This window comes from Sorex araneus, chromosome 6 (assembly GCF_027595985.1).
Source record: "Sorex araneus isolate mSorAra2 chromosome 6, mSorAra2.pri, whole genome shotgun sequence".
Lineage (NCBI taxonomy): Eukaryota > Metazoa > Chordata > Mammalia > Eulipotyphla > Soricidae > Sorex > Sorex araneus.
In genome coordinates this window covers 165765824-165788307 of record NC_073307.1, presented here as the reverse complement: position 1 = coordinate 165788307, position 22484 = coordinate 165765824, and the positions used below count along the sequence as shown (strand labels likewise).

The following is a 22484-nucleotide window of genomic DNA, read 5'->3' as shown; positions in this document are numbered from 1 at the left end:
CCTGAGCATTGCTGGGTGTGACCCAAAAAGCAAAAAAAAAAAAAAAAGCCTGGTCTGGGGGACTCCGAGGGGGCACGAACTTGGCGCATGGGAGGCCACATTCGGTCCCCAGCACAGCTGAGGGCAGCCCCAGACAGAGTGCCAGGAGTAGCCCCTGGGCGCTGTGGGGGAGCTGCGAGTCCGTGGGTGCGCCGCCCCGTCAGGCCCTCTGACCCCTCCCTCCCTCTGGAGCCGTGGGGTCAGGGTGCCTTGGTGCGGTCCGTGTGGAAGTTAGCGCCTGGTCCGGAGGGGAGCACAGTTTTCCGCTGAATAGGAACCTCCGCGCTGTGGTTAGATGGCCTCTCACTGTGGTTAGAGGACCTTTAACCCCCACAGAACGCCACCTGAGCTGTCCTCCTCACAAACGCTGCTCTCAGCTCCTCCACCCGCACCCAGAGCCAGTCTCTTCCGAGTTTTCCTCACTGGCTTAGCCCGTTGGCAGTAGATCCGTGTGTGCCAGGTGCTGTGGGTGGCAAGGGGCCACTGGGCTTGTTCCACGGTTTGGAAAAGGAGAAACAAAAGCAGGAAACGCGGAGGGTACACCGTCACCAAATCCAGAGTAAATGTTGCACTGGTTTTAGTTTGTGAACTATCTGACATCGGAGAGGAAGAAGCAAACTAAAGGCCTCGAAGGCCTCGCGCAGACCCTGGCGTCCCACTCTGAAGCCTGTTCCTTCCTCAGGCAGCCGCCAGCCCGGCTCTCACTGACACTCGGAGTCCAGGGGACCCAGAGCCCTGACGTTCAATGGGCTTGGGGTCCCTGCTGGCCTCACAGAGGCTCCTGCCAGCTGCCCTGGGGGCCGTGCAGTGAGGGCCAGTGTCTGGCGCTGGCCGGCTGGGACCCCCCCACCCCAGTTCCTGTTGGGCTCCAGCCCCTGCAGGACCCTCTGCTCAGCATTCCTCTCGCTTGCCCCCTTCCTTTGGTTATTTTTTGCCTGTAGTAATACTCTTCCTTTTTTTTTTTTTTTTTTTTGAAGTTGAATTCACTACTTTGCTCTAAAAAAAAAAAAAAAATCTAGGTCTGGAGCTGTAGTACAGCAGGGAGGTGTTTGCCTTGCACTTGGCCAACCCAGGTTCCAGGTTCGATCCCCAGCATCCCATATGGTCTCCCAAGTACTGCCAGGAAGGAGTAACCCCTGTGCATCTCCATGTGTGACCCAAAAAGCAAAAAAAGCAACCTATAGTACACAGGGTAATAAACACTTGGCTTGCACACAGCTGACACGGGTTCAATCCCTGGCATCCCCTAGGGTCCCTAGAGCACCACCAGGAGTAATTCCTGAGTGCAGACAGGAGTAACCCCTGAGCATTGCCCGGTGTGACCCAAAAAGCAAAAAAAAAAAAAAAAAACCAACTCTTTTACTCTTTTGAAAATTAAGCCAAGTGTGATTGGTATAATCAGTTTTGACATTATGATTCCAGTACCAGGCCATGAGCTAGCCGAAGGGGCTGGGGCGGGCAGAAGGTCAGGGCGCTGTCCGGCACACAGCCCTGGGCACTGTCAGGGGCAGGCCCCCCACAAACGAAGGGCAGGTTCGGTTATTCATAGCACCCATTGTACCCGAGTGTAGTTCGAGAACGAGCAGCTTCCAGCCGTGCCTCGCCGGGGTGCTGTCCTTCGCTAGCGGACGTCAGGCAGCAGGCTGCTCTGACATCACGGTGGCTGGTCTTATAAAAGAAATCTAAAATTGGATCCTGATGCTTTCTGGGGTTTTATTTTTTGCACAGAATGCAGCATATCTGCCAAAACCTTCCTTTCTCACTCTGCTTAGCCAGGATTCGCTCACGGGAGCTTGCGACCCTGGGGAGTGCCCGGCTCCCGGGGTTCTTTCTTTGGAACTCCGTGCACACGGACAATATTTCTGTGTGGGGCAGGATTTTGTTTGCTTCATCATTCTTGTGAAGTTCATTGCTTTGCATTCTTCTGGCTTGATTCTGCATGCTTGAGAAATTCTTGTCATTCTAACAATCACAGAGACCTCTCCTTTTGTGCTCTTCGGAGTGGGTGACGAGAGTAAGCCTGAGTCAGCTTCCTTTTGCTTCATCTGCCACCTTGTTATGGGGCAAAGAGCAAAGGAGGCGGTGGCGGGGGCTGGAGAGATTATACAGGGGGGCGGGCGCTGGCCTTGCACCCGGATTCCATCCCCGGCGTCCCATAGGGTCCCCTGGGCACCCCAGAGTGACTCCTGGGTGCAGAGCCAGGAGTAGGCCCTGAGCATCACTGGGTGTGGCCCCCAAACACAGCCAGCCTGAAAGAGGTCAGCGGAGACACTGGAGAGAGCACAGGGGGCCGGGGCCCGGCTTATGATCCCCGAACACCATTAGGACTGATTCTTGAGCACGGAGCTGGGCGTGGCCTGAAAAATAAGAAAATAAAAAGAAATGTAAGAAGGGAGCAAAGAACTAGCATAGGGATCAGGTGCTTGCCCTGCAGTTGGCTGCCCCAGGAGTGATCCTTGAGCACTGAGCTAGGAGTAGGCCCAGAGCACCACTGAGTGTGAAACCCCCCCCCCCAAAAAAAAGGTAAAATAATAAAAGGCCAGAGATGTGATTCAGTAGGAGATCACGCCGGGCTCGCTCCCCGGGGCAGGTCCAGCTCTGCTGGGTCCCCACACTGCCCCTCTGGCTCCTGAACACACGCTCCAGCATACTCGGGGGCCGGCGTGAGGGCTCAGCGCGCAGGGCCCTTGACTTGCACGCAGCTGACCTGGGTTCGAGCCCAGCACCCCCATATGGTCCCCCGAGCCCGCCAGAAGTGATTCCTGAGTGAGAGCCAGGAGTAACCCTGAGCTTGATCGGACGTGGCCCCGGAACAGAAAGGATCAAGTGCGCTGGTTCCTTTCTCTGGGGGTTGGTCTCTGACAGGATCCTCTTCTCTCTCCCTGGATCTGGCGGACTCAGGTTCTCTGCTTCGCCCGTTGTTTCAGCTCCGGCCCAAGAATGGTGGTGACACCTAATGCCGTTGTTTTTGTTTCTTTTAGATTTCGGCCGATTAAAGGAAGGCAAGAAGAGCTCAAGGAAGTGATTGAGCGTTTTAAGAAGGACGAGCACTTAGAGAAAGCTTTCAAATGTTTAACTTCAGGCGAGTGGGCGCGGCACTATTTTCTCAACAAGAACAAAATGCAGGAGAAATTATTCAAGGAACACGTAAGTTTATTAAGAAGATGGATCCTGGGGCCGGAGCGATAGCACAGCAGGGAGGGCGTTTGCCTTGCACACGGCCAACCCAGGTTCAATTCCCAGCATCCCATAGGGTCCCCTGAGCACTGCCAGGAGTGATTCCTGAGGGCTGAGCACGTGCCTCGCATGCAAAGCCCCATGTGCAGTATGGGCCCCACCCGGAATACCAGGAGTGGGGAGCCGGGAGCCCTGCCTCTTACCCCGCAAACAGTACTGTTGATGTGAATGGCTAAAAGCAAAGGAAACTGGGGGGTTGCAGCAGTGGTCCAGCCAGTAGGGCACTCCATGCAGCTGACCCGGGTTCAATCCCCAGCATCCCCTGTGGTCCCCTGAGCACCGTCAGGAGTGCAGAGCCAGGAGTACCCCCGAGCATTGCCAGGTGTGGCCCAAGAGAACAACAAAAGAACAAAGGAAGCCAGTCTAAAATTATTTTACTTTTATTACTTAATTTACATAATGTAACGTATCTTAGGCACCATGATTTGTAATACTGTTAGTGACAGCAATCTAAATTGTAAGATGCTAAGACTTTAGTTTTCATAAAACAAATCAGTATGCAAAATAACAATGCATGAGTAACAATACAGAGAGAAAACTGTAGTAGTGAGATTATCTTACTCAGTTACATGCTCCAAATCATTGTAGGTACTCCAATATGTGACATTTATAGAATAAAGCTTGTTAATTATCTTGAAATTTTGTATTATTGATGATTTTGTCATTGTGAGATAATTAGCAGTATAAACTGCTTAATACAAAGTTAATATTTTTTTCTGTTTCAGGTATTTATTTACTTGCGAATGTTTGCAACTGACAGTGGGTTTGAAATCCTGCCTTGTAACAGATACTCGTCAGAACAAAATGGAGCCAAAATAGTCGCGACAAAAGAGTGGTAACTATTACACTAGGAACAGCCCCGCATAAGCCCAGTTTCTCTCACGCTCTGTCAGTCAGGCGCTTTGGGTGCTGAGGAAGTTGTGAGGTTCAGTGAAGCAGAGCGCGCCTCGAAAGGGCCAGGGAAGCCCCAGGGCTTCGCCCAGACCCCGTTTCTGAGCCTGTGGCCTTTGCTGGTACTGAGTCTGGGGCGCTCTTGGTGACAGAACTAAAGTCACCTTAGGGTCTCTGTGTTGGCACGGCCTGAGTTCCTCAGTCAGACTTTGGCTGGAGTCCTAAGGACGGGCCCGGGAAGTGAGTGCATGCTCAGGAGTGCAGCACCTCCTACACACTGTGTGAGTGTGTGTGTGTGAGTGTGTGTGCACGCGTGTGTGTGCACATGTGCTCACCTAGCTTCAGTCAGAACCGTTCAGTGGAGTCAGCTGTCAGGGCCAGCAGACATCCTCGCAGGCAGAGTCTGAGGCCAGTTGCCCGCCGAGCGTATCCCCCAGGGAAGCACGGAGCGCTCTGACGCCTCGCTCCCGATACTCGGATACGTGTTCATCGCTCACCTGGGTTTGGGTTGTGTCGTGTCACTGTTTCTTGGCGCGTGCTCCCAGTGCAGCACACGTCCCCGTGGCCGGCAATGACTGGCCGTCTGGGGCGTCTCCCCGGCCTCCCGAGTACTTTTTCCAGCAAAACTTTTCGGGTCATGCTCCTGACAAAGTAATGGATACGGCGTCCCTTCCTGGGCTGGGCTGGGTGCGTCCACACGGGGACATTGTCTCGGGACTCGTGTGGAGACGAGCATGGAGATTGGGGACCTTCATCTCCAGAGGAAGCACAGAGAGTCGCCGCTGGCCACGCGGGCGGGTCCCCCCCGAAGGTGTCTCCTGTGACTGACAGGCGCGGTCCGTGTCCGGGCCAGATTTTGTACTGAATTGTGTTGCCTGTCAGTGTTTTCACGTTGATGACCTGCTCAGGGAGTGTCGGGAGCAGATTCAAGTTTAAGGTCAAGTTTAAGTTGTTTAAGGTCATCGCAGTGGCCTGGGCTTCCTGAGGCTGCATGGCGGCCTCTCTGGGCCTCTGGCAGCGCGGCTGAGAGCGGGTGTCCCTGCGCCCCGTGCAAGGCCGCGTGTCCCGAAGGACTGTCCCTGTCCCTGTCCTGGGCAGGTTCAGTTATTCATAGCACCCATTGTACCCGAGTGTAGTTCGAGAACGAGCAGCTTCCAGCCGTGCCTCGCCGGGGTGCTGTCCTTCACTAGCGGACGTCAGGCTAGCTGTCCTGGGGGTAGGCCGGCCACCGGCCCCGGGGCCCCGGGAGGACGGGGAGACATCCCGGCGGGGCCCGTGTCCGCCCCTCTCTCTCCCGGTGTGTAGCGGACAGGTTTAATTTGTTAAAGCCTGATCAGTTCTAATTACTAGTAATTTTTTAACCCATCACATATTTTAAATAGGAAACGAAATGACAAAATAGAATTACTGGTGGGTTGTATTGCCGAGCTTTCAGAAATCGAGGAGAACATGCTTCTTAGACATGGAGAAAACGACTTCAGTGTCATGTACTCCACAAGGAAAAACTGTGCCCAGCTCTGGCTGGGGCCGGCCGCCTTCATCAACCACGGTAAGCCGCGTCTCCGTCCGGGGGGCTCGCGCCCTAGGGGCTAGGCTGAAGAATAGGCGTTATTTTCCACGAGTCTTAACTGTCCGTCCGCGTGTACTTCAGCTCGGTAGCTAAGCTGTGTCAGAAATGATAAAATTGCATAGAAAGCTTATTTCAGATTTCTGTAATTGTTCGTGTTTCAGATCTTATCTACAGTTAATTGACTTTATCTTTTGGACATTTTTCAGATTGCAGACCTAACTGTAAGGTAAGCGCACTTTTTTTCTTCCTTATTTCAAGTCGTCCGTTGGCCTGGGGTGCGAGGCGCTCAGCGAGGTCCTTTCCTTTCAGTTTGTCTCGACCGGCCGCGACACGGCGTGTGTGAAGGCTCTCCGAGATATCGAACCTGGAGAAGAAATTTCTTGTTATTATGGAGATGGGTTTTTTGGAGAAAATAACGAGTTCTGCGAATGCTACACGTGTGAAAGGTGAGTGTGCCGCGGGGGGCTCGTCTCGGCAGCGTTTGGCCCTCGCCGGCCAGAGGCGCCGTCCTGTCCCTGGAGCCGCAGCTTGAACCGCGCGCGGGCAGCCGAGGGACACGAGCCGTCGGGGCTGACCCTGGCAGGTTACAGGTGTGCCAGGCAGGGCCGAGGGGACCTCCGCGCTCTGTCTTCAGGAGTGTGTCCCTGGCTGCTGAGTCCTGTCACTCCCTGCCAGACGGGGGGACCCCCAGGCGTGCCTTTTCAGAGTTGCTTGATCGGGACCCTCCGCGGGGGAAGGAGTGCCGGCCGCCTGCGGGCTCCCGGCCGTGTGGTGGTCACTCAGAGACGACACTGCGGCCCCGGGGACCGCCTCTGCCTTAGAAACATGGTCGCTCCTCAGGCCCACCCCCAAGGGCCCACCGAGTCCCTGGGTGTCGTTGGACAGTGCTCTGAGTCATTCCGTGGCAGCAGTCGGTCGTTTCCTGAGTGGCCGTTACGCGGGGAGAATGACGGGCAGGAAGTGGCGCCAGCGCTGGTTTGTGCGACTGGCGATGAGGCGGGCGGGCCGGCACCGCTGGGCGGGGCCCTGGCCAAGGTTGTTCTGTGGCTTCCGGGTGTTTCCCCTGAGGCGTGTGCCCCGAAACACGCGCTTCTCCCCGCGGAGGGCACTGGGACAGCGGGTGGCTCGGGGGCTAGGGGGGCACTTTGTTTCCTGAAAGGGGTGTGGGCCAGGTCGGTTGGGGAGCATCCCCTCACGGCGGCGCTTGCCAGCATTTGGGGCAGAACCTGCCCCCCGGGTGCCTTTCGAGTACTCTGTGAGCGTGTCCGTGCCGACCAGCGCTAAGCCCGTGCAGGGGCAGGGGCCCCTGGCCCTGAGCGCGGCCGCGGACACAGGAAGCGCTGCCGAGGCGGGGGGTGTCGGGAGCTGGGGAAGCACCGAGGTTGTGTGGAGTCGGGGCAGCCGGGAACAGGCCCGGTGTTTGGTGCTCAGCGGTGTGGGAGGTGCCGTGCCGTGGGCTCAGAAGTGGGTGAAACTGAGGAAGAAGCTCTTACCAGAAACTCGGGCTTGTCACCCGGTCCCCTTAGGAGAGTTGGCCGAGGAACTGTCCGGCCAGAGAGAGCGAAGAGTGAAGAGGCGTGTGAAGAGTACACAGGCCCCCCAGTATGTGGTGGAAATGCAGCGATTCACCAGGCCCGGAACTGTGTCACCCTGTTCCTGAGACAAAGCCCCGCTTCTCTGGTCAGGCGGGGGTGACGCTGGGGAGAGGGCGGGGCGGCTCACCGCCGTCCCGGGAGGCCTAGGCTGATTCCCAAGCCCCCCACCCCACCTAGTGAGAACAAGTCAGTGGAAACTTCACCCAGTACCAAACGGCGTGGATGACCTGCGCGCTGTTGGCTTAAATCCTGGCTGTCGATATGACTTTTCCCATGTGGGGGCCTTTACCAGTTTGGGGGGTTTATGTGGTGCAGGGCCTCAGGTATCGGGGGCACGATCTCTGCCTCACGGTGAACATTCTGGAAAGCCTCAGGAACACCAGACTCTTTCGCCTTCCCAGAGATTGGGTTAAGGAAACCAGAAGAAACTAAGGAATTTATTGACTCCTCGTCTGATACTGACTGGACGTTACTGTGTCTTAGAACTGGAAGTTGCAGGGGGTACCGGGGTGCAGGGACCTGGGGGCTCCATGCAGGGAGTCTCGCCCGGCGCTGGCCAGGGGAGCCACGGGCTAGGGCAGGCGGGAGAGGCAGCATGAGGAAGAAACGAGGGAACAGAGTGAATGTTATAAGAGTAAGATCATGGGTAAGGTGACACGTTTCGGAAGTAAAATCCAACAAGGGACCAAATTACGTAGACTTCTATGAAAGTGCCTGATGATAACTGGGAAAAAAATATTCGGGCCTAGAGTGGGTAGGGCTCTTGCCTCGCATGTGGCTGACCTAGGTTCGATCCCTGCAACCCATATGGTCCCCCGAGCACTGCCAGGAGTGATCACTCTGTGCCCCTGTGCAGAGCCTGGAATCAACCCTGAGCACCGTCGAGTGTGGCCCTAACACATGGAATAAGGATCCAGAGAATATTGAGTTTTGAGGCTGTGTCTTCCCTGAGGCCCACCCGTGTTTAGTCCCCACATTGCACACTCAGGTGGTGCTCAGGGTACACTGTCGCCTTGCCAGCTGTGGCCCAGAAGCAAAGCTGGAAAGTATACTGGAGGATATTTGCCTTAATGTTGAGGAGATCGGGGGCTGGAGCAATAGCACAGCAGGTGGAGCGTTTGCCTTGCATGATGCCAACCCGGGTTCAAATCCCAGCATCCCATATGGTCCCCTGAGCACCGCCAGGAGTGATTCCTGAGTGCATGAGCCAGGAGTGGCCCCTGTGCATTGCTGGGTGTGACCCAAAAGAAAAAAAAAAAATCTGTTGCTATGAAATGTTATCAGAATCTGATAGTATCAGAAATGGACAGTCAGACAAGAGATCAGAGTTAAGATAGAGTTAAGTATATGGAGATTTTTCTGTCAGATGGGAAACAGTGGTTTCTTTAATGAATAATGTTGGATAATTCATTCCACTTCTTGAAAGAAGCAAAGCTAAATTCCTGTCTCTCACCATGCGCACAGTCCCGAGTAGTAGACAGCCAAATTTTAAAACATAATGCAGGGGCTGGAGTGATAGCACAGCGGGTAGGGCGTTTGCCTTGCACGTGGCCGACCCGAGTTCGAATCCCAGCATCCCATATGGTCTCCTGAGCACCGCCAGGGGTAATTCCTGAGTGCATGAGCCAGGAATGACCCCTGTGCATTGCCGGGTGTGACCCCAAAAAGCAAAAAAAAAAAAAAAAAAAAAAAAAAAACATAATGCAGACACAGTTACCAAAACGTGGCGATCTTTTGAAGGAATGGAAACGGTTCCTGCCCCTGTTGCCCCTCCCCCCACGCAGACGCACACACCTGCCCGTGGTCTCAGCCCCTGAGGCACGCCCGCGGCCATGTCCCTGGCATTGCATCATTTCTTGAGTGCCAGAAAGTCAAAATCCAAATAAAGTTCTCCAGGAACACTCAGAGTGGCGGGGCTGGTGCCGTGGGGCACCGGGGGCGAGACCAGAGGGCTGGAGACGGGCGAGGGTCGGAACCCACTCGTGTTGGTGACCCACCTGGTCAGGAACACGAAGACCGGGAAGCCGTGGCAGAGCCCCTCTGTTCCATTTTTCCACCAAGGGACAAGTGGCCATTGACCTTTCCTGGGCCCGTTCCTCCTGCCGGCGCAAAGCCAGACCCCGGGGTGAGTGGCCTGTCCCAGACGACAGCGGGCCTGGGTGTAGGGCGCGTGTAGGCAGGAGCCGCTGCCGGGCCTCCCCTGGCCCCGCTGTCCACTGGGCCGCTGGGGGCACGGGCTGGGCCAGCTCCCCGTCAGCACGCTGCTCTGGGCGGCCCTTCTCGCTGGCCGCGTGTCCGAGACCCACGCCGGCAGCCCGCCCCACGTTCCGTCCCAGGGGAACACAGCGGTGACTGAGGGGGGGCTGGCCTGTGCGGTCAGCGTCGCATCCTGCTGGCGAACGCTCCGCTCCGTGAGCTCGTGGAAAGGTAGAAGCCACAGGCAGGCCGCTTCCCTCGCCTGCAGCCGACCCGGTTCAGTCCCCAGCACCACATAAATCCCCCTAAGCCCGCCCGGCCATGAGTTAGCCCTGGGCGAGCACCGCCAGGTGTGGCTCAACAGCTAGAGAGAAAAGCTCGAACCCTGTGGAACAGAAAGATGAGGCTGCTCGTAGAGGGTAGCCGGCAGCGGGCAGGGCGCGGGTCTTGCCTGCTGCCGACTCGGGTTCGATCCCTGGCACTACATACGGTCTCCCAAGCCCCAACGTGAGTGACCCCTGAGCACCACCCGTGGAACCCCAAAACAGACAGTCCAGAATAACAGTGTTCGTGGTGGTGAAGCTGGAGACCGAGGGCCAGCTGTCACTGATGGAGCGTGACCAAGTCAACTGCGCAATGTTTGTTTTGTGTAAAAGTTCAGCCTTCAGGGGTCAGTGGACCCTAGTTAGGGAGGCTGGAGCACACGTCTCGCTCACAGAGACCTGGGGTCAGTTGCCTGTGTCACGCGTTCCCCAGGCCCCACGGGATGTTCCCCTTTCCCAGAAAACCTAGAACAACTTTTAAAACATGTTAGATTCACATTAACCTATGTGATATAAAATAAGAAAATTGGTTGAGTAAGACCCATCGTATCTTTTTTTTTTTTTGCGTTACACCTGGAGATGCACAGGGGTTACTCCTGGCTCATGCACTCAGGAATCACTCCTGGCAGTGCTCAGGGGACCCTATGGGATGCTGGGAATCGAACCCGGGTCGGCTGCGAGCAAGGCAAACGCCCCACCCGCTGTGCTATCACTCCAACCCCCCATCGTATCTTCGAGGTCTTGTTTGTTAAAGGAGCCCAGGCATGCAACCCGAGTGGCCCTTCATTCATTCTTTGGGGGAGAAGAGTGACCTTTATCTAAGTCCTGACACACGAAATCGCTATTTCTTCTTGGGGGAGTAGGGGGCACGCCCACAGCACTCAGGGCTGACCCCTGGGTCTTCTCATTAGGGGTCACTCCTGGCAGGGGCTTAGGGACCATATGGGATGCTGGTGATCGGACCCATGTTGCCCCCCGCCCTCACGCAAGGCAAATGCTTTCCCCACTGTACTGTTGCTACAGCCCCAGAAATCACTAGCTCTTAACTCCTTTATGAACTGGAGCACTGTCGTCCTGTTGCTCATCAGTTTGCTCAAGCGGGCACAAGGAATGTCTCCATTGTGAGACTTGTTACTGTTTTTGGCATATCAGATATGCCATGGGTAGCTTGCCAGGCTCTTCCGTGCGGGCAGGATACTCTGGGTAGCTTACTGAGCTCTCCGAGAGGGATGGAGGTATTGAACCCAGGTTGGCTGCGTGCAAGGCAAACGCCCTGCCCGCTGTGCTGTCGCTCCAGTCCATATGTGTACAATACTGCTTTTATAATGCAGCATGGTTATAATTCTGTCAAAAGCTGTTGCTTTCTATGATTTTCCTTAAACTAAGCTCTCTAAAAGTCAGTGGGGGTGGTTTATTAGAAAATATTCTTGGGGCTGGAGTGATAGCACAGCGGGTAGGGTGCTTGTCTTGTACGCGGCCGACCCGGGTTCGATTCCCAGATCCCATATGGTCCCCCGAGCACCACCAGGAGCAATTTACCCCTGTGCATTGCCGGGTGTGACCCAAAAAAAACAATTTCACAATTTTTAAAACAACACAGTGCTTTTCTAACACCAGGCCATGTATTAGCCCAGAGCAGCAGTGCAGCAGGGAGGGCATGAGCTTAGCTTGCAGCCAGCCCAGGCTCAGTCCCTGGCACCTGTAGGGCCCCTGAGTACCAGGAGTGATCCCCGAGAGCAGAGCCAGGAGTTCCCTGAGTATTGCCAGGTACGGGTCCATTTCACCACCACCCCCCTAAAAAAGAAACACCATTTTTTAAAAATTAAAGTTTAAAACAGAAATTTGCCATAAGGCACTGAGTATAGAAAATATCAGAGTTTGAGTCATCATGAAGTTTAGGAGCCTCTTATTAGGGTCTGGAGAGATGCCATAGCAGGTAGGAACCTTGCCTTGCTCACAGCTGACCCGGGTTCTTTGTCTTGCATTTCATATTGTTCCCCAAAGCCCAGCAGGAGTGATGATTCCTGAGTGCAGAGCCAGAAGAAAATCCCGAGCATCACTGGGTCTGGCCCCTTAGACCTCCCCCCGAAAAAGAAAAAAGTAATGTAAGCTCTCGTGACTGGAGGCAGAGTATAGTGGATAGGGGGCTTGCCTTGCACGTGGCCAACCTGGGGTCAATCCCTGAGTGAAGAGCCAGAAGTTACCCTTGAGCATCACCAGATATGGTAAAAAATAAAAGGGGGTAAAATTGGGGCCAGAAAGATAGTACAGTGGGTAAGGCATGTGGCCAGCCCAGTTTCAATCACCAGAACCCCGTGTGATCCACCAAGCACCACCAGGAATAACTCTGCATGTGGTCCAAGAACCACCACCACAAAAAAAAAAAAAAAAAAAAAATGAAGGCTTTTCACTTGGTGAAGTAAAATTTTGTCAACTTAATGATGATCATTATGGTTCTGGTATTTGGGTCTCACTTGGCCGTGCTCATGGTCTGGTCCTGGCTTTGTGACTCCTGGCAGGATCATTCATTTCTGTTGTTCCAGAAGTCAGATTTTCAGTATCACAGTCTAGCTTTCTTCTGTTAAGGTTTCAGTGAGGGAGCTGGAGCTATAGCACAATGGGTAGGGCGTTTGCCTTGCATGCGGTCAACCCCGGTTAGATACCCAATATCCCATATGGGCCCCCGAGCACTGCCAGGAGTGATTCCTGAGTGCAGAGACAGGAGTAACCCCTGAGCACCACCGGGTGTGACCCAACAAGCAAAAAAAAAAAAAGATTTCAGTTAAGGTTTACTATAGCTAACATTTATGTTCTAAGTAATGATGTATAGAAGTTCTCTGGTTTCATTTTTTTAATTCATGCTGCTAACTTGTACTAAACGAAGACGTAACAGAATTCAGGTGAGTTACTTAGGCGTAGCTGCTACCTATTATGCTGGCAGTGTTGAAATTGAAGGATTCTTTCCCTGCACATGGAAGTGCACGGGGTCCGTCGTTTCTCCGGAGTTGGTAATTGCTCGGAGCAGCAGCCCTTGCCGAGCGTCTCGTTCCGTCTGGAGTTGCTTTGCTTCCGCCTGCGGGTTGCGTGGTTCGAGCCCCCGCTCCTGCCGGGACGGGCGCCTTAACCTGTGCTGTTTTCTCTTGCAGGCGGGGAACTGGTGCTTTCAAATCCAGAGTGGGACTGCCCGCGCCTGCTCCTGTTATCAATAGCAAATACGGACTCAGAGAAACAGATAAGCGCTTAAATAGGCTCAAAAAGTTAGGTGACAGCAGCAAAAACTCCGACAGTCAGTCTGTCAGCTCTAACACTGACGCAGACACCACTCAGGAAACAAACAACACAAGTAAGTCGGGGCCGTGACGAGCGTGTCTGTGGAGGGTCTGGCCGGTCGCTTTCCCACGCTTGCTCGGGAAGTCTTGGTCTTTGCGAAACGGGGAGAAGCGCGGGGCCCCGTGCCCGCAGCCCTGCCAGCTTCCAGAGTGTCTGGAGCCCTCGGGAACGGGTAGTCAGTCGTTTGCGTGTCCCACGGTGTCGGTGTCCTGCCCACGCGGTGTTCGGCCCCCCCGGAAGCCTGTCGGCCAGGGGTCTCGGCAGGCACACGCGGGGGCCGAGCCCGTCTGTTAGGAGAAGAGATCAGACGTGCTGAGTTCGTCGTGCCCACTTGTGAGCATGTGCTTGCGACATGCAAGGTGAGCCCCCCCCCCCCCGCTCGCCACAGCGCCAGGGCCAGACGCAGAATCGCGGTGACACAGCTTTCGCGTGTAGCTGTCAGCCAGCTGAGTGAGCCAGCGGGGGCCGAGCAGGGAGAGGGGCGGAGAGGAGCAAGCCTGAATGGGCCGAGGCGGCACGGTGTGTGACTTGTGCGCGCCCTGCTCGTACGTGGGAACCCAGGTGTCCGCTTGTCGTCACCAAGGAGGCTCTCGAGTGTGGCGTGTCTCGGAAGGTTGGACATGCTCGTCCACACGGGAGGCCCATGTTGGCACCGTCGCGCCCACACTCTGCGTGACTGCTCGTTTCAGCCCCCGATCCCGGTGCGTGCAGCCCTGCGAGGGAGCAGGGGGTCCCCAGAGTGAGTGTCACGTCACTGCCACCACCCGAGTCTCCTACCGCTGGGAGACGGGCCGGGCGGTCCTGTGTCCGCGCCCTGGTCTCAGGGTCCCGGCAGGCCCGTCCGCGCTGGACTGCTGGTTCCGTAAGAAACGCAGCATGACCAGCGTTTGTTTTCGGAAGCCGTGGTGACACCGAGGCTCTCAGCGTTTCGTGAAGACACTCAGGAGTGGGCCAGGGGGCCGCGCTCACTCTGGGGCGCGGTGGTGCCGAGCCCACCCCCCTCCCCCCCCCCCCCCGGTTTGCAAGGTCAGCACAGCCTCTTCGGGACGTGGCGCGCCAAGTCCTGCGTGACCCTCCGGGCGGTGTGACTAGCACAGCGGCCTTAGGGGCCTGCCCACTGGGCACTCGGGCCTGTGCCGTGGTGCCAGGCCTGCCCAGGGACCTGCTGAGCGTCCCCCAGGGCCCGTCTGTCCAGGGTGGAGACCTGTGCGGAGACCGAGAGCCTCGGGCTTGGCGGAAACTGGGCCTAGGGGACAGTTGGGGACACGGCCTGCAGCTCTGTGCTCGGGCACTTCAGGCCTGGGCTCTGGCTCGGCCCGGAGCGTCAGCGCCTCGAGCAGGTCCCCGGTGGTCCTGGCCTAGCCCCAGCCCTCGGCACGCCTCCGTTGGGAAAAATGATCCTGTGATGGGAGAAACTAAGGCTCTCGGAGGGTTCCCACCCCGCCTGCTGCCCAGGCCTCCCGCTTCATCTAGACGGTTCCAGCAGCCTCCAGGGCTGGTTCCTTCGGCAGCGAGTTTGAGTCCTCCGCAGCAGCTTTTCCGCGTTAGGGACCGAAAAATGATCCCTTCTTCCTGCTTCCGTACTTCTGTCCTCGAGAGATGTCTCCAGGGCAGCACTGGACCGTTCGTACCCGGAGAGGACGCAAGGCCCCAAGGGCCGGAGATGCGGCCTCAGACTCGAGTCTTCCTGCCTCGGTGCCAAGCCCAGCAGCCGCTCTGACAGGCGGCGGGGGGCGCCGTGTCTCCTGAGCCAGCACAGCCCTGCCCGGCTGGAGGCCGGCTGCCTCCCCGCCCCTCTGGCCGGTCGCAGAAGCACCGGCAGGCCCGGACACTCGTGCTGGCGCCTCGACAGCTTCCGCGCTCTGGCAAGTGCTGTTCCAGGAGCCGGGCCGTGTGCTGTTCCCGTCAGGTGCCCCAGACACGTCCTCAGGGCCTGTCGAGAGTTCACTGGATCCCGGCCTCGGGGGTGTGGCCTTGGCCCCACCTGGCTTGGAGTCTGTGGACTGCAAGAGAAGAAAGCAGAACCCTCGATCCCGGGCCGTCGCTGTGAGTTTGAATCTGCTCTGTGCCGCTCACCCGCTTGCTGCTCTCTGGCCCCCCGGGGCCACAGGAACCAGCGCCATGTCAGCTTTACAGAGAGCCCGGCGCAGGGTCAGGGCACGGAGCAGGGAGAGCGGCTCAGAGACCAGCCTGTCCCGGGACGGGAGAGCACAGCACGGAGGACGCTGAGACAGGCCCAATCCCGGCAGCCCAGGAGGTGCCCCGAGCACTGCCAGGAGTAATCCCAGAGCACAGTCAGGCGTGACCCGACCCTCCTCCTTCAAAGAGAGAGACTATGGGGGCTGGAGCGATAGCACAGCGGGCAGGGCGTTTGCCTTGCACGAGGCCCACCCGGGTTCGATTCCCAGCATCCCATATGGTCTCCCGAGCACCGCCAGGAGTAACCCCTGAGCATCGCTGGGTGTGACCCTAAAGGCAAAAAAAAAGAGAGAGAGACTGTGGGTTGCAGGGGGCAGTTTGGGCCACACCCAGCAGGCCCCATGGGCCCAGACCCGAAGGTGGAACGTGGGTCAGCCTTGTACGTGGCGAGCACCTTGGCCGCCGCACGGCGTCTCTCCCCCAAGTGCGCGGAGCTCGGCGGGCTCCTGGGCCAGCCTCCCTACACCCCCTGACGCCGGGAGACTCGTCTAGCCTCAGGGTCTGTGCTCGGGACAGCGCAAGGCGCTCTGTCCGCACAGTCCCCAGAGCTGGCAGGAGGCCTGGGTGTGCCCAGGGTCAGACGCAGGGCAGATCTCGGGCACACTGAGAGTCTGGGAAGACCCTTGGAGAAGCGTGTCCCGGCGGAGAGAGGCCCAGCAGGAATGAGAAGTCGGCTGAAAGACGCCCCTCGGCGCAGGGTCGAAAAGGAGATGGGCCGGTCCAGGGCCCGCAGCTGCAGGGGCGGTGGACGCATGCTGGCCACGCAGAGCTGGACTTCCAAGGCCCTGGACTATGGAAAGGGGGTCGGGCCCGAGACTGGCTGCTGCGTGGTGGAGGGTGGAGCGCTGAGGGACGGGTGGGGGCGGGCAAGGGGTTTGCCCGGGCTGGGACATGGTGCCAGCGGCCTGAGGCCGTCCCAGAGAGCGGGCAGGAAAGGCGACTGGCTTCCTGTGGTCGCCGGGGTGCCGAGAGGAAGAGCGGTGTGAGCGGAGAGGCTTCCAGGCTGCCTGTCGGAGTGTGGGCTGGCGGGCTCCGTGTGGTCAGTGCAGGGAGATGCAGCCGCCCCTGGCTTTCAGCGGACGGGGGTGTCGCTGGAGAAGCTGGGGGAGGCGTTCTGGGGCTGGGCAGAGAGAAGGGCATTCAGGGCCCGAGGACAGCGCAGCGGGTGCGACACTTGCCTTGCGCGTGGCCGACCTGAGTTCCACCCTCGGCATCCCATGGGGCCCCCCAAGAACCGCTAGGAGCGACCCCTGAGTGCGGAGCCAGGAACGAGCCTGCGATGTGGCCGCAAGAGAAAAGAGGGAAGTGTGTGTCGGGTGCAGCCGGGGAGGGCCCTCGAGTGGGCAGGACTCCCGGGAGCACTGCAGCAGACGGCTGCTATTCTCTTGGCCGGGATCAGGCCGAACTCGCGCCGGCCCCTCATTCTGTTTGCAGACTGAGGGTGCTTGCTGCACGTGTTCTGGTTCCTTTTTTTTTTTTTTTCCCTTTTTGGGTCACACCCAGTGCTGCTCGGGTTCCTCCTGACTCCGCACTCAGGAATTACTCCTGGCGGTGCTCAGGGGACCATGTGGGATGCTGGGGATCGAACCTAAGTCGGCCGCGTGAAGGGCAAACGCCCTCCCCACTGTGCTATTGCTCCGGCCCGAGTTCGTGTTCCTTTGTCCCAGCAGAAACCAACGGTAACTTCCTTGGCCTGAGCCAGGGCTGTCGGGCCGAGCGCGGGCCGGCCCTGGGGATCACTGTGCTTGTCTCGGCTCCCGTCTCGAGCCCTTTCCGAGGAAGTCGCTTCCTGAGCGGGGATGGGAAGACTAAGAGTTGGAGAAATTGGGGGGCTGGAGCGATGGTACCACAGGGAGGGAACTTGCCTGGCACGTGACTGACCCAGGTTCAATCCCCGGCGCCCCGTGTGGTCCCCTGAGCCCAGCAGGAGTGAGCTGTGAGCACAGCCAGTGCGGCCCACACCCACAAAACAAGAAAGAAGGGTCCTGGAGAGCTCCCGGGACTGTCACTCCCACCCCTGTGAGGCCTGTGCCGTGAGGAGTGGCTCTCCGTGGCCCGCCTGTGGTCCCGGCCGTAGGGGACCCCCTGCAGCCCCCAGCCATGAGTGCATGGCATCCAGGGTCTTGGGTCGGGGAAGGTTCTGTCCAGAAAATTGGCCGATGGTTCTCGGGATCTGTTTTTCCTCGGTTTCCCAGGGATAGAACGCGTCTTGTTACCCTCACTCCTGTGGCATTTCTCGCGTAGGCTGGAGGGCGTGGCCCGAGCACTGCTGGCTGTGGCCCCAGGGCCAGGAGTACTAACGTGTCAAGAGTGGGGGGGTGTGGGGATGGGCCCAGGGGCTGCCTCCCCACGCACGGGTGTGGGGCGTTGTGTTTGAACAACGTGGTGGTCCCGGCGCCGTTTTCATCTTCTCGTTTCCGTCCCGCAGGTTCTAACCGGAAATCTTCAGTGGGTGTGAAAAGGAGCGGCAAGAGCAGGACCCTTGCGAGGCCGCCCATGTCGAGGCTCCCGGCTCCCGCCCACTCTACCTCATCGAAGCCAGCTCATGTAAATAATTCCAGGGTACCAAAGAAACTGAAAAAGCCGGCAAAGCCTTTACTCGCCAAGATCAAACTAAGAAATCATTGCAAGCGTCTGGAGCCACGGAATGCTTCGAGAAAACTCGAAATGGGGAACTTAGTACTCAAAGAGCCGAAGGTCGTCTTGTATAAAAATCTCCCCCTCAAGAAGGACAAGGAGCCCGAGGGCCCGGCCCACGCCGCGGCCCCGAGTGGGTGCTTGACGCGGCACGCGGCGAGGGAGCACAGGCAGAACTCGGGGCGGGGCGCTCCACCGCCCGCCGAGGGCTCGCCCTGTGCTTACGTAACCCGGAGGTCCCTGCGGACAAGGGTGCACCCAAAGGAGCCCTCCACCACCCTGCTGGAAACCCCCACGGCCGAGGGCGACAGGAGCGACGGGGCAGAGGCTGGCCCAGACGTGGTGGTGCAGCCCACCGGCCCGGCCCAGGACGAGCAGCCTCAGGAGCCGGCACCCGCGGGGGACACCGAGTGTGCCAAGAGCGACGGCAGCGCCAAGAAGAAGTCGCGGCCGGGAAAGCTGGCCCTGCCGCCGCCGGCAAAGGCAGAGGAACCGGCCGCGGTACAGGACTCCCCCGGGAAAGCCGGTGGCGCCCCAGACCCGGTGGGCTCCCCCGCCGAGCAGGGCGAGCACCCCAGCCCCGAGGGCGCACCCGGGAGCTACCCGGACTGGGCGCTCTCGCCCGTGGGCGGCTCGGTGGTGCCCTCGGACGGCTTCCAAACCAAGGACAGCTGCAGAACTGCGAAAACTAAGAAGAAGCGGCGCATCACCCGGTACGACGCGCAGCTGATCCTGGAGAACAGCTCGGGCATCCCCAAGCTGACCCTGCGCCGGCGCCACGACAGCAGCAGCAAGGCCAGCGACCCCGAGAGCGACGGCGTGAACGCGTCCAAGATCAGCATCAAGCTGAGCAAGGACCACGAGCGCGACAGCAACCTGTACGTGGCCAAGCTCAACAACGGCTTCGGCGCGGGCGCGGCCAGCAGCGCCACGAAGCTCAAGATCCAGCTGAAGCGGGACGAGGAGGGCCGGGCCGCCTACGCCGACGGCCTGCGCGACGGCGGCCTGTGCTGCAGCGACCCGCTGTCGCTGCTGGAGTCGCGCATGGAGGTGGACAAGTACAGCCCGTACGAGGAGGAGGGCAGCAGCGCCTCCTCCTCCGAGGGCGACGACGACGACGACGAGGACGACGACGACGACGACTTCGAGGACGACTTCATCCCGCTGCCGCCGGCCAAGCGGCTGCGGCTCATCGTGGGGAAGGACTCCATCGACATCGACATCTCCTCCAGGAGGAGGGAGGACCAGTCCCTGCGGCTGAACGCCTGAGCCGCCTCCCGCCCGCGCCCCCCCAGAGTGTCCCGCCCCGCGTCCCCCGCTGCCCGCGCGCGCGCCCCCCGGCCTCTCGGAGTCGCCTTTTCTGCGCGGTCGCGAGAGGGGGAGGCCTGCCGTGCGGCCGGGGCGCCCACAGCCTGTACAGTGACCGAGACTCCACCCGGGATTCGGAGACGATAATGTGGCTACACGATACTTTTGTGGTTTTTTTTTTTTTAAACTTCAAGAGCGTCGGCTGGCTCTTTAATACGACTAAACAATAATTGGAAACCAATCATAGTAGCAGCATATTAACGTTTTCTAGGATATGCTAATATCACCAGCAATGATCTTTGGCTTTTTGATTTCTTTGCTAGATGTTTCCCCCCCCCCTTGGAGTTTTGTCGGTTTCAGTTTGCCGGCCCAGTGTGCCCTCGGCGGCCCTGCCGGGGAGGGCGGGCCGTTGGCGGCGGGCAGGTTGGCTTCCTTACTAACAGAAGTCTCAGTCCGTGCGTGACCGCTGACTTTCCAGTACGTTCTATGTACGAGGGTCGCCATGTGCAGGATGAGTTAATACACCGCGTATTTATTGCTTGTCATGTAAATTAAAGACCTTGTATTTAACACTTTTCAATCCTTTTAGATAAAAAAAAAATTGTTCTTTGCAAGAATGATTGGTGCTTATTTTTTCAAAAATTTGCTGTGAATAATGTGATGACAACAAGCGACATTTATCTAATGGACTACAGCTCTCTTCATTTGGGTCTCCAAGTCTTCTGTTGCACTTGTAAAATGCTACAAGGAATATTAAAAAGAAACTATTCACTTTAACTTATAATAGTTTATGAAATAAAAACATGAGTCACAGCTTTTGTTCTGTGGTAACCTATAAAATGTTTGTCTTTGGAATTCAGTGTAAAGAACTGAGACGATGTATATGTTGTAAATATTTGTGTGTTGTGAGAAATTTTTGTCCTAAGAAATTAAAAGAACTTACCAGGAAGGTTTTTAAGTTCAGAAATATTCATGCCAATAAAATAGGAATTATAAATATATAGTTTTAAGCACTGCATCAGTGGACGTTCTTGGTTTATGTTTATGTATGAAAATATCAAAGATTTTTTGACTATATTATCAGTTAAACGAAAAGAGGAGTCAGATTTAATTTGTTTTTGAAGCACTTTGAGAAGAGAAATTAATTTTAAGTAACTTAATGAGCAAATTTTTTTGATTACTACTTTATGTCCAATACCAACCTCTCGTTTCTCTGCATTATTTTGCAAATCATTGGACAAGCAATTTGGGGATATAAATCTGTAACGGGTGTTTGACGCCAGTGGGTCTCTTTATTTCTGGGAAATGTGTACATGTGCTTTCAGCTAGACCGTGTTCCTGAGTAAACCAAGTTAGGGGGTTCATGTAGTGTCTCTAGGAAGGTGTAGCCCCTGTCTTCAAATATTAAAGAATCTTCAGGTCATGAAAAAAAGTCCAGTGCAGAAAACCTCAATGCTTCCACTTAGTACTAACGGATTCTTAACCGTGTCCAGGTTTGGGGACAGCGTTTAAATTAAGTTCCTTAAAGCGATTGTTCGTCGTAGTTTCCAGGTAGAAATTAGTATTAGTCATGGAAGGTTTTTACATTTAGAATTGTTTTCGCCTTTTTTCTTCAAGGAATTCTTTCTGTAGCCCTCCGAGGCCTCATTCCTGTTTGCTCCGGGCAGTTCAATCCCTCAGGTAGTAGTTTGGGGGCCTGAGGCAGGCTTTCCCCCCTCACTCCCCCCCACGCCCCCTCCTCCGGCCCTCGGCCCCTGCCCCTCCTGCTGCTGTGGCTTTGCGTACAAGTGTGAGACTTGGCGCCACTCAGGAAGGTCCCGCTTCGGCCCTGGTGTCTGGCAAGGCCCAGCGGAGCCCTCGCAGGTCACCTCTCCCCCCAACCCCAAGTTTGGGGTGCCCGGAAGAGGTTCCAAGACGAAGTGTGTTGGCGGACCTACCATCCATCCACATCTGTTAGCATGTTCGGTTTGAAGGGGAAAGTAGCAGAAGATCCGCTTCCCGCTCGCCCCCGTTCTCAGCTTCATCTTAGTAACTTATTTATGGCCTTTGTTTTAACTCTGGGGGGGTCTCGAGTGGAGGCCCGCCCCGGTGGGTCCAGGCAGGAGAGTTAGGTGCTGCCCTGCCTGGGGTCTGTGCACAAGCGCCCGGCAGCCGCCGGCGCCTCCAGGGAACCTCATTTCCGTTGTCCAGTTGGGGGGCCCAGGAGGGTGCGGCCCCGCTGCAGACTGTCACGCCGCCGGGCTCGGAGGAGGTCGCAGTCCGTAAGACGTAGCTTGAACTTATGCAATGATTGGTGAAGAGTTTGGCGTTGTCATAATTAGGAAATGATCGTAGAACTCTATGTAAAAATACTCAATTTTCAAATCATTTTTCAAATTGCTGTTTTAAATTGTTTTGCTGAGTTGTAATACTTTTGAGATACAATGTATTCCTTGTACTGAAAGAATGAAAAAAAAAAGGATTTTTTCAGCATTTGAGGTAAGTTCTTTAACGTTTCATTAAAAACATTTTTTACAAATATTTTGTACATGCACTTGCAGTATTGAGGTTAATCATTTTAATAAATTCGGAAATTAAAACTACCTGGCCCGTGTTCACTGTATGGGGGGGCGGAGGGCGGGTAGGATTTCTGGTTTCCGTAGCTCCCCGGGATCTTGAGCGCCCAGTCGCTCCGTCCCACCCGCTGGGGTCGAGTTTGGCTGCGAGGAAGGGGAGCTCCACCAGAGTGCGGACTAGAAGCTTCCGTGGGGTGGTGCGAACGGGAGGGAGGAAGGAAGTGGCTTGATGGGCACAGGACGGTCCCCTGGGGAACAAGAGGTGCTTGATGTGGGGGCCGGTCGCTGTGGCATGAGCGGAAGACTCTCGGAGCTGAGGGCTCCCCGGGGAGCAGCGAGGAAGCCGGGGGGTGCACGCGGGCTGGGTGAGGCGCCAAGGTCAGGGCAGCTGGACCTCAGGACGGGGACCCCAGACCTGCACCCCCTCAGCAAGGACAGGACCCCGGGTCTTGAGGGGGAATGGCTCGGTGGCAAGACCGGCCCCCGTTGTAGGTGGCGAGTCGGAAGGAGGCCTGACATTTTGCTATGTTTGGTTTGTTTTCATGTTTGGGGGCCACACCCAGCAGACTTCCGGGCTCAGTCCTGCTCTGAGGTCAGGAGTTAA

At 56.9% G+C, this 22484-nt stretch overlaps 1 protein-coding gene across 3 annotated transcripts in view; it reads left to right on the top strand.

Annotated features, from left to right (window-relative positions):
• KMT5B (lysine methyltransferase 5B) overlaps positions 1 to 21907 on the top strand; it is a 52207-nt gene extending 30300 nt beyond the window's left edge. For all 3 annotated transcript variants that reach the window (XM_055141098.1, XM_055141099.1, XM_055141100.1), the window contains 7 exons: positions 3021 to 3186; positions 4002 to 4111; positions 5550 to 5716; positions 5944 to 5963; positions 6047 to 6183; positions 12998 to 13194; positions 17809 to 21907. In XM_055141098.1, the coding sequence (XP_054997073.1) occupies positions 3021 to 3186; positions 4002 to 4111; positions 5550 to 5716; positions 5944 to 5963; positions 6047 to 6183; positions 12998 to 13194; positions 17809 to 19286 (2275 nt within the window). In that variant the 3' untranslated portion in view covers positions 19287 to 21907. The remainder of the gene's footprint in view (positions 1 to 3020; positions 3187 to 4001; positions 4112 to 5549; positions 5717 to 5943; positions 5964 to 6046; positions 6184 to 12997; positions 13195 to 17808) is intronic.
• The last annotated feature ends 577 nt before the right edge of the window (positions 21908 to 22484 follow it).